The sequence below is a fragment of the Squalius cephalus genome (assembly GCF_949319135.1).
Source record: "Squalius cephalus genome assembly, chromosome: 17".
NCBI lineage: Eukaryota > Metazoa > Chordata > Actinopteri > Cypriniformes > Leuciscidae > Squalius > Squalius cephalus.
The window spans coordinates 15,391,608-15,403,098 of record NC_137138.1 but is presented as its reverse complement, the minus strand read 5'-3'; the positions used below and the strand labels follow the sequence as shown (position 1 = coordinate 15,403,098).

The 11,491-nt window shown below is 36.3% G+C and overlaps 1 protein-coding gene across 2 annotated transcripts; it reads left to right on the top strand.

The window, feature by feature from the left end:
- Positions 1–5,709, top strand: diablob (diablo, IAP-binding mitochondrial protein b; the record flags this gene model as incomplete). 2 transcript variants are annotated; one of them, XM_079848002.1, is made up of 6 exons in its annotated part: positions 1–365; positions 695–827; positions 3,060–3,185; positions 3,281–3,391; positions 3,561–3,657; positions 4,928–5,709. In XM_079848002.1, 6 exons carry the CDS (start codon positions 325–327, stop codon positions 5,122–5,124), a joined length of 705 nt encoding a protein of 234 aa, XP_079704128.1. In that variant the 3' UTR covers positions 5,125–5,709. The 2 variants fall into 2 exon arrangements, with proteins under 2 accessions (XP_079704128.1, XP_079704127.1); XM_079848001.1 differs by lacking the exon at positions 1–365 and adding an exon at positions 414–526 and having other exon boundaries at positions 4,928–5,631.
- Positions 5,710–11,491: the final 5,782 nt, after the last annotated feature.

Sequence of the window (11,491 nt, the reverse complement as noted above, 5' to 3'; positions counted from 1 at the left end):
AGAGAAAATGAAACTAAATGGGCTAAAATAGACATAGCATAGATCACTATCAGATATTGGTTATTGTTTAATGGTTATGTAGAAATGGTAAAACATTAGGTTTAACAATTGACAAATCATTTAATAAGGAGGCTGGCAGTAAATGTGTGTATAAAGAGCGTCATTCGCTACGGATTCGGTCATCTTAAAACGTGTATAAAGTGCGTCATTCGTTAAGGTTTCGGACAGTCATCTTAAATATCCACAAGGCTTGCCTTGGACCACAGGGTGCAATTCTCTGTCAACACCGACAGAGGGAGATCGTCATCCTTCATCTCAACAAGTATGGCGGCGTACAGAAGGAAATTGTTCGCTGTCGGACTGAGGTTGTATATTGTTTTTAGCTGTCTTATTCTTCAAGATTGTTCAATTTCATGAAACGTAGTCTTAGTGTATTTGTGATTTCTGTACAATCATCAATAATGGAACAGCAGTTGCCGTTACATAAACATATGTTGTGTAAATTCGATCAGATGTTTTGGCTGGTGTAATACATTGCTGCCCATATTTCTTATTTGAACTCTCTAAGATCTATTATTTAATAGCTTATTTTCCGTTTTATTTTAGCCTGACGTGTTCAAACTGTCGTGTATATAAAGTGTTGTCCTTGAATTCACTGTTCCTGACCTGAACTTTGCCATTATGTTTTGTGTAGCTGTGCAGCTTCCTTGATGAACAGAAGCTCCTGTCAGAGCGGCCGCAGACTGGCTCTTCTGCCCACACTCATCAGGAAGAACTGGAAGACGCTGAGTGTCACAGGTGCTCTGTGTGCTGTTCCCTTCATCCAGGTCTGCACCAACACAATGTGACTGGAACATTCACTGTGTGATTGTTGTAGCTGATAATATTTAATAAACAAAGTACTTAAGTACTTTAATTTAATAAAGTACAGAGTTCAAAAGATGTCGTAATTTCTGATAATTCACTGTCGTTTCACTCAGATATGTCACAATAGGGAAGAAAAAACTATTGCAACTTCATTTTATGCCATCTTTTTAAACTGTTGACATTTCAGGTTTGACATCTTTTAAAGGCCTCCTGAAATCAAAATTTAAGTTTTTTAGCTTTTAGTATGAATATGTTAGCCTAAAGTTTATGGATAAGGTGGTGTGTTCCCAAAACAATGACAAAATTCGCATTTAGGAGATATAAGCATACTAAACTTACAGTCTCTCACTTCCGCTAAAATGGATCACGGATTTTTAAGACATCACCACGGACTTCAGCTTCTCATCACATCTTCTGTCCAATCAAATGCTCTCGAGAATCTAAAGCGTCCCGCTCCGTATTTAGGCCACGCCCACACCGGGGGGGGGGAAACAATCCAACCGTCTCCATCGACTTTGCATTGCGAGAGGCTACCTCTTTGTCATTTATGACTTATAACAAAAAACAAAACAATGTCTAAAAGCTGCTATGTGACAAGGTGTACAGCAAACAAGCTAAATAACCCAGAAATAAATTTTTATAAGCTGTCGACCCCAAAAAACGGTTGTTTCAGGACATAAAAGTGGATCAATTGAGACAGAGCGCAACTAGTTCTCGAACTACTCTGAGAACTACGCCCACTGGAACGCGACATGATATTGTAAAAAATGCTACAGCTTATCTTACATAAATATAATATATAAAGCTGACATTTGGATATTTGACTTACCAGTGACAAAATGTTTACTGCACACGTAGACATACTGAGTGTCAGATCCCACAATTTATCTATTCTTCCTGCTGATGCTTCACGTCTTATTGCCTGTATCCACTTTTGTCTCCTTAAAGGCTGGCTTTTACGGTTCGGAAGCTTAAAAAAAAATATTTATGGGTTTTGTAGCTTGTTTGCTGTACACCTTGTCACACAGCAGCTTTTAGCCATTTTTCTGTCTTTTGTTATAAGTCATAAATGATAAGGAGGCAGCCTCTCGCAATGCAAAGTCAATGGAGACCGTTGGGTTGTCCCCCCCCCCCCCCCCCCCCGGTGGGCGTGGTCTTCAGATTATGACGCGTTGCGCTCTGTCTCTATAAATACCACCTGGCCAAAACGACGTTGACTTGTCACAGAGCAATATGGGTTGGAGATGTGTGTTCGGTTGCTCAAACGCTCGAGTTTTATTCTGTTTTCCAACTGGATGTTGGTTAAGAATGAAATGGCTAAAATGTATTCACACCTCTACTATTGAATCCATCAGCACTCGGATTCACTTCCATTGTGCTGTCAAGTACGACTTGCAGTCTGTGAGGTAAACTAAACGCTATTGGCTATTTGAAAAGGGGGAGGAGCCACTCAATATATCCCGCAGCTTTAAGGTCCTTGCACACTGAGTCCGAAATTTTCGCATGCGTTTTTTCGTATTCGTGAATATTCGTGATTCGGTGGCTCTAAATTGTCAAAACACCATTCAAAATGCTTGCTAGGGATGCGAAAAACGCAGAAAATCGAACCTGATTCGATTTTTTTTTTGACGGACGAAAGTTTCGGAGGCAGTGTGCAAGCGTGATTGACATAACGTGAGGTCGTATTTATTTTTTAACGTGCGGAAATTTCGGATGCGAATTTCGTACTCAGTGTGCAAGGGCCTTTAGCTTCCTCTTTCAGTGGAAATTACATCAACGCATCATACAAAGCTGAGCGTTCCAAGGCACTTCAGTGGGCCTTTAATATGGAAATTCAATCTGAATTTTATTTAATGTTGAAAATATTAGAGCAAATGTAAAGCTGGCTTGATATTGCAACTGAATAAAACAGAATGAAACATCTACAAAAAACAACTTTAGTCGAGCACATCTGCACAGGTCATCAATTTATTAATAGTGGCCTAGCAAGGTGAAGGCTCATTAATATTAGATGGCATGTATAAATGGCTAGGAAGATGACCTAGTAATGTCAACACATCTAATTAATATTTATAAGCTCAGTCTTCACCATATAATGACATTACAGTCTGCCATTAAAACTTCTCTAGTGTTCTTTTTTACTAAATTGGTATTTGAAAAACCTCTCACTCTGTTCTCTTTGTCTTGTTTAGAAACCAGAAGGTCTGTCTCATGAAGATCTGGTACGGAGAGCATCATCTCTGGTCACTGACAGTGCTAATACTTTCCTCTCACAAACTACTTTAGCGCTGCTCGACACCCTCACAGGTTATGTTAAGGTAATCACAACTATTAGGACAGTGGATTGATGCTTTTGTTTTAATGAATAAAAAATGTTTGCAAAAACAAAATCCAACATACTTGTCTTGTTTAGGCTATAAACAGTCTTGTGACTTTACACAAGCGCTATGTGGCTTCCATCAGCAAACTTACTCCTGCGGAGGAGAATGCTATCTGGCAGGTCATCCTTAGCCAACGTCAGAAGGTAATGACTTGGAAAAACACAGAGTTAATGTTCACAAGCTTTCATATTAGATTTATCCTTACAGTAATAATTTGTAGTTGTGTTTTTCTGACATTATGGTATAAATAAATTGTTAATATACCTTTTCTTTTAATGAAATTGATTGCAAAGTTTTTATTTATTTAATTAGGTAATTGACTGGAGAAAGGATTACAAACGATTTGAATCCTGCTGGAAGACTGCCATCAATCTCTCAGAGCTGGCAGCACAGACAGCCTTCAATGCAGGTAGTGCTCATTTTCTGGAGTAAGTGTTTAAAGGGTTAGTTCACCCAAAAATGAAAATTCTGTCATGATTTGCTCACCCTCATGTCGTTCCAAATCCGTTTGGAATCTGTTGTTTTGCGCAAACAAAGCACTCGTGTCACTTTATAAAATTGAGGTTAAACTACTGGAGTCACATGGATTACTTTAATGATGTCTTTACTATCTTTCTGCAAAACGTGCAGACAAAAAGCTCTCAGATTTCATCAAAAAGATCTTCATTTGTGTTCCAAAGATGATCAAATATCTTACAGGTTTGGGAATGACATGAGGGTGAGTAATTAATGACAGAATTTTCATTTTTGGGTGAACTAACCCTTTAAGGCTATTAAGTTAACACTGCTTTACACAACCTTTTTTTGTTAACAATTCTTTATGAACATCAGGATGTTTGGGTAATATTTAAATGAATAAAAAATACAACTATTGTATAATATGTTGTTATAATATATATTTAAATTTTTATATTATATATATATATAAATATATATATATATATACACACACACACACACACAATAATTTATACCAACAAAATACATTTAAATCAAGTAAAAAACAGCTCTTTAAGGTACCAATTGCAGGTTACCACATTTTAGTGTTAGGCCGTACTTATTTTATTAAAAACACAGTAAAAAATAAAGTAATATTATGTAATAATATTACAATTATAAATTTAAATATAAATACAATTACATGCGACAAATAAATATTTACTATTTTAATATATTTTATAATATCCTTTTAATACCCTCTTTACCTTCACTTGTGCATTTTACATTGACTTTTTAAAAATCCGGATTTCAAAAACGGAAGCACAAAAGAAAACTCGTTCGGAGTTTTACATCAATCAATCAATGACACGTTCGGTGACAGTGATCTGCATTACACGTGGGATTGCGTGGATAATTTTGGTCATGGCTTGTCTTGAAAAACGATGATCGTTTGATGGCCGTTGTAAGAGAAGTCACACTGCCAGATCTTCTGACACGGCTGTTTTAATCGGCTGTCGGTGAACATGTCAAACTAATGAACTAATGACTTCAGATTTTAGCCTAGGTTTAGAGGAATCTTTTAGAATTTGCTAAATTTGTCTTAGACGGCCAAATCGTGACCAAAATCGTAGTGTAGAGACTCATTGACATTTGGCACCTACTGCCACTTGGTGGTCATTTGTTGGATTGCGCTTTTAGCCACATGTTGTAATAGCCTAACCCTTGTTTGTCCTTTCCAGGGGCTGACCAAGCTTCTGTGACAGCACAGAGCAGTCTGCAGGTCGCACAGTCCCAGGTGGAACATTTTCGGCAGCTGATGCTGAAGGCTGAGAGAGAACTCAAAGACTCTAAAGCTGAGAACAGTGAAAGGCTTCAAAACCTCAGCCCTGGAATGGAGGATGAGGACATCCCAGATGCATATCTACGAGAAGACTAGTCAAATCAAGACCTTTATCACAGCTTTAAAGTATCTTGGACACTCTGATACAAAGACGACTACCATTATTGAAGCACAGAATTGTATTTGTACTTGATTAATACTCCCATCTGCAAGTTATTTATTTGTGTTGAAGTGGCTCAGGACAAATGCTGTGTAGTGTGTTACAAATCTGTGATGCAGCCAAGATAATTAATATGAATTAATATAAGTATTAAATACTAACTATGAGGGTAAGAAATGGGACTTGATAGATAAAGACTAACTTTCCAGGTCAGGTGCTTCACATTTGTTGGTAACTGATAAGTGCAATTACAGTTAAATTGAATGGATTTAAATTTAAACTAGTTTTAGATTTAAAAACTGCTGTTTCATAAATGTGATTAAAAAAATCTCTCTTTTTAATGCATGCACAATATGTGTGATCTACAATTACAGACATTTTCTATCCTTGTGGTTTCTTAATAATTCTTTAAATAAACAGTGGCAATTATTTGTTAAAATGTGAATTTCTGTCTGTATGTTTCTTATTAACATATCAACATTCTTTCAATTTTTTTAACCATCTATTAAAATGTAATGTGTAAAGACCTCCCTTCTAGACCTAAATTTGTAATAGCACTAAAATAGATTCACTTCTGTCTTGTTTGTCCCATTAATTTTCTCTTTCCATTCTCAACAAAAACAGTAATGAATCTATCATCTGTTTTTCACAGTCCACCATCCAAACACTCGTATTTATCTCCACCTGTTGTTTCCAGTGTGACGGGCTCATTACCAGCACATCCATCATGTCAGTAGAGATGTTGTCTGCATGCCGTTCAGAGTTTTCTCTTTTCACTTATTACCTTTTTAGTCAGCTCTCCAGAGCCAAGGTCATATGTCATTCCTTCGTCCTTTCACATCTTAATCCAAACAGATTTATTGATTGTTTGATTCATGGCATATAACTTCATAATGCTGCAACAGCAAACAAAAAAAAATCTATTTAAGGAAAGGCTATTTAATATTATTCAAATGGCTTGGGTCTTTAAAAAGTCAAAGAATCTTAAGATTGGACAAATAGAGTGACAGAAAGTGTTAACGCATAGGTCATGCATTAGATGTCTAAATGTAGGAACCGTGGACACAAATATAATATTATTACAATGTTATTGTAATATTACAAATATAACAATTGTTTATTACTTTTTTTCTTCTTTGAATTGAATTGGGTATTTATTTATTTTTTGAATTTTTTTTTGGGTATGTCTGGTTTTCTCTTTTTGAGAAGGGAGTATCTTCCCGAGAGTAACGGCCAGAAGGAGGCAATATAGGACAATAAACAGTTGACATGGTCTTCTCATCTTTATGGATGTAACACTTGTCTGTGGCATGTAGTGGTGTTAACCTCATATATGTTCCAGTCTTGATTGATTGATTGATTGATTGATTGATTGATTGATTGATTGATTGATTGATTGATTGATTGATTGATTGATTGATTGATTGATTGATTGATTGATCGATTTCAAAGACTTACTGACTGGTTGGTTGGTTAGAGAATAGATTTGGGTAAAAAATATTGAAGATTTTTGGGAAACAACTTTTCTTAATAATTTTTATTTTAAGTCAATTCCGTCTGCTATTCATTTATGAACATTATCATTTTTTATGTGATTTGTGAAGACCTCTCTTCTGACCTAAATTTGCAAAATCATTAAAGAATATTCAAAATTGGAGGAAATGTACAAGATTTGTAGATATGATTAATAGATTACAAACATGCTGAAAGGCCAAAAGTGAAAGTCCATAAATAGTTTTTCAAATACAGATCAAATGTGACCAACTCAATTATGAAGTATTTTTTGTAAAAGCAAATTATAATTTTTAAACAAACAAACAAATGAACTGAAAATGAGCATTTATTATGTTTGTTTAGCTATTCTGGACAATGTGGCAAAGCCTGGTTTCAGCATCAAAAACAATGTGGTATTTATAGTGTATTCTTTACCAAACATTGGTCAAAGTGACATGAAGACAATAGAAGAGTCAAAAACACTGTTCCTTCCAAGTCGTCATTCCAAAGACTCTGACATCTTCATGGGAAACAACTTGCTAAATGGACAAAGTAAACTCGGCCACGGTTTATATAGCCTAACTTTGGTTTGGTTTTATCCTATCAATGTCTGCCCTCTGCGACCATTGTAATGGAAATGCATCTATGACTACATGGATTTGGACACTGGATCCCACTTCAGGACTTCACTAACATGCCAGTGTTGACTGAAGACTGAAGTAATTTGGGGTTTGCTGGAATAATCAAAGGAAAACCCATAGTCGGTCCAGACAGCAAACATGTAGTTTTTGATCTTGCACTCTGTATTTATAAAGTAAAAGACTTGTTTATTGAATCCAAAATAAAAGAATGAGAATAAAAAGAATACTTCACATTGAGTGATGAGGTTGAACACAAAAATGAGACTGAGAGCATGAATGAAAACAAATGCATAAACAGCTCCTCGGTCCTCCCAGCCGGCATTAGACACCCTTCATTCCCTGCAACTCTTCTATGCATAAGTGCTGGTTACTGCCATGCTATATGATGAAATCAGTCACATGATTTATTTTCCGAGCGGGGCTGTTCTACGTTACTTGTCTAGGAAATGTTTAAAACTGCAGCTTATGAAATACTGTAGTGTATTTACTTGAATAAACTATAGAGTGTTCTGCAATGAGGGAGTTAAGTCAGGACGTGTTGGCACAAAGGAGAGTGCACCAAGCCTCCTCTTTTAAGGGTCCTTGAGGACTCATGCAACATTCCGGAGCAGGCAACACCCTCAATGTGCTTCCCGGTTTTAGAAAGCACAAGGGTGAAAAATATATTTTTCAGGGTGTAAAATATACTTAACATTAAAGTGTTTAGAAAAATCTTTCAGGCACGTAATACTTGATAAACGGCAATGCACTTTACAGAGTTTGAAAGGACAGGTTTGAGCAATTACATCTCAAGTGTTTAAAAGTATGTCCATTTGTTCTGATTCCAGGACAACCTCTGGAGCAAGATGAGGACTAGATTATCACTTGAGTTCAGGATACATTACCATTTGAATGTTGCCATGGCATCACATCATTAGAGACACTAAACCTCTTTGAGGGAAGCTTTCCCAGAAACAAGTTTAGAGGCTTTTGTTGCTATCTAACAAAAATGTCTGTAAATTAGATACTTTTTTATTTCTTAATTAGGCTATTTTTTCCATGACACTGATGGTTTTTTTTTTCGCTTACATTTTATTTATAGAAAGGTCAAGTCAAAGGTCATGAGAAGTGTTGCAAATACCAATATCTCTAAATTAGATAAAATTATTCCTAATCTTGTGATACTCTGCTATATCCAGCTTATAATTGTAAGTCATAAAACATAAAAATACAGATAACTCTAAAAAAAAGTACTTTAGTTTATTAATAATTTAGTTTAATAAGTTATGAATATACTGTACATTAATCCTTATTTTTCTAAATAAGGCTATAATCACATATATATTACAGATAAATCTACAAAACAAGACTTTAACTAGACCAAAGGGAAAAAAAAATCTCTATATAGTCAGAACCTGCCTTGCTCATCCTACATTTTCACATTAATACAGAGACAAACATCCAGACAGAGAGAAAAAAATGTACTTTATTGATCCCCTGTCACACATTAGGAAGAACAGTGAGATATACATCAGAATTAAGTTATTCATCATCATAAAGTTGTCAGTCACCCGGTAAGTTCGTTCTTCTTGAATTTTTTAATCACTTGGAGTACCTCATAAATAGTCCCTCTCTCAATGCCAGGTGAGACTGTGTGCCCAGTTTTCCTTCAATGTTTTTCCTCCTTTTCCAAATTAACAAATGGTGAAAGAATGAGTTAGAAGGAAAATTTGCTTTTAGAATAATTCTAGTCCAAACAGTAAGGTGAAACACTGGCACACATTACAGCAGATGAAGAAAACATTCAATAAAGATGTTCATAAATTTCCTTAACAGAACCTTATTTTCCAATAGGCATCCCTCACATTAAAAAACTAAACTCACCTGCGTCTAACAAGTAAGAGAGAGGATTTATTGCCTGGTTCATGGATTGTTTTAGAAAAAACTGTGTCAACAAACAACAAAAAGGGATGTAGGGTTTAGCTGTAGGAACGATGATGATGGGCCAGATTCTTTGTAAACCAAACCTTCTGGGTGCAGATGGACAAAAACACTGCTGAATGGAAGGAGTCTCTTGGTTCATATAGGCTGCTGAAAAAAAAACTGATCCTCAAGGAACGAGACTCACTGCTTCATTCAGAGAGGTTGTGGGAGAGTCTGGGGATCTCTGTCTTTGATGTACTGTTTTCATGGAGGATATATCAGTAACAGAGTGAGCTGACTTTGTTGATGGTGCATTGCGACTCCTGGGAAATCGTTTAGACAACTCTATAAATGGGAAATCTACTGTAAAGGCTCTCTTTTATTATTTTTTTTTTTTCCGTGATCAACCTCTTTTTGAGTTATATTCTTGCATGCTGTGATCAACAATGCCCTAGAGAAGAAAAAAAAATCTCTGTCCAATAAATCAAAGTAACAGTAGGGGGGAAAGGAGTGGCATAACTTCACTTCTTTCTTTGTTTTCCAGCTACCATCCAAATAAATGCTTGAGCTAAAGCTTACCCTGGTTGGATTGAGACAAGACAGAAAGTCGACAAATTGCTGATCTGGCATAAATGGGGTGGAGCTATTAGCCGCCCAGTTCATTTGTTGTTTGGAAGGATTAGCTTGTTAATTTATATATGTCTCAATTAGACTCAGACCAAGAGGTAGCAATGGGGTGAGGGGTTTTCTTGTGGCTTTGAGGCAAGAAAAACACAGATTGGAGATGAAAACTGGGGGGACGGGGGGTCTGAGTGGATTAGCAGGGGGTACGGGGATTAAGCCTGAAGCTAACAGAAAATTAGCGCCGGGACAAGTGGGAAAATATCTGATGACGATCCTAACCGAAGTATTAAATATAAATATTAAGTATTAAATAGAAACCCAATTTGTCTTTTAATGTTCTGTTTTATGCTCACAATACACAAGACTTTAATTACAATTAAATTAGTCCAAATTGCTTTCAATTTGTAGGCTATAACAGAAAAGTGAAAAGACACTTTACAAATTTGATGGAGCACGGCCAGTTATAACAAAAATACGTTATAACAAAAATACACTTTAAAATGGCTCTATGACTGCATCCAAAATCACATACTTCCCTACTATATAGTTGGCGAAAAAGAGTAGGCTATGTGACAAAAGATGTATTTCCGAAATCACAGCACTAGGCAAAAGGATGACCTACTTCCAGCGAGATTCTGAAATGCATACGATGGACACTTTACTATCCCATGAGGGCACGGGAGAAGATTTGTGAACGGCGGTGAAGCGACGCAACTGACGCTGTAGGTCACGTGATAAGAGAACATGTATACGTCCAGATTACACATTCATACTATGTTGAACATACTTTTTTAGCGGTTGTGAATACTTATTCAAAATGTTCCTAGTCGAGTAGCCTATTCAGATGCAGCCATTGTGATAATTGTAAGGCCTATGACTGGTTTGATTTTTTCATATAGGCTATGGGTTTTTTTTTTTTTTTTCGTAGGCTATGTCTATTTGACACTGGCTGAATTCGGCATAGCATACTAGAATACTCATGTAGAGTAGCCTATAGTAGGCTAGTACACCATTCTGAATTCAAGCAAAGGCTTTTGGCAATATATGAGGAAAATTTAATTCGTCAAGAAATCAAAATTGATCCCCTTTTCTTTGTTAGTGTACATCACTAGTCTTGTGGTAAACAATTCAGTCCTGTAAATTAATCCACAAGGTCACCAGAGAGAAGTCTGTTGTTTCACCGCCGAACAATCGAGTTTCGAAAAATTACGAGGTCAAGCAAAAGTTAAACAAAGAAACATGGCTACATTGTTCACTCTCAATAAGATTAATTCAATGTATTTACAAAAGAGGGTGACATTTCATTTCATGCATTGCCAAGTAGTCTATCAACGTGTTTGAATATTTCTTTGAAGTCGCGCTATAACTGTGAAAACGTGAAAATGCATGCATGCGGTGCTTTGCTACACTGCAATCATAATGTGCAAGAATGTGTGTTAACAAATCTCGGTAAACAAAACAGTTACTGTTTTAGAATATGAACAATCTACTAAAACTACTCTACTTTCAGCTATATTTGACCATCCGCTTCTTTAGTCAACATCTTGTTTTGCAAATACTGGTTTGCATGGACTGCGCTTCAGGTGAGACACACACCCCCATAACGGAGAGGCAGAGTGGTACAGTCCAGACTCAGCCTTTT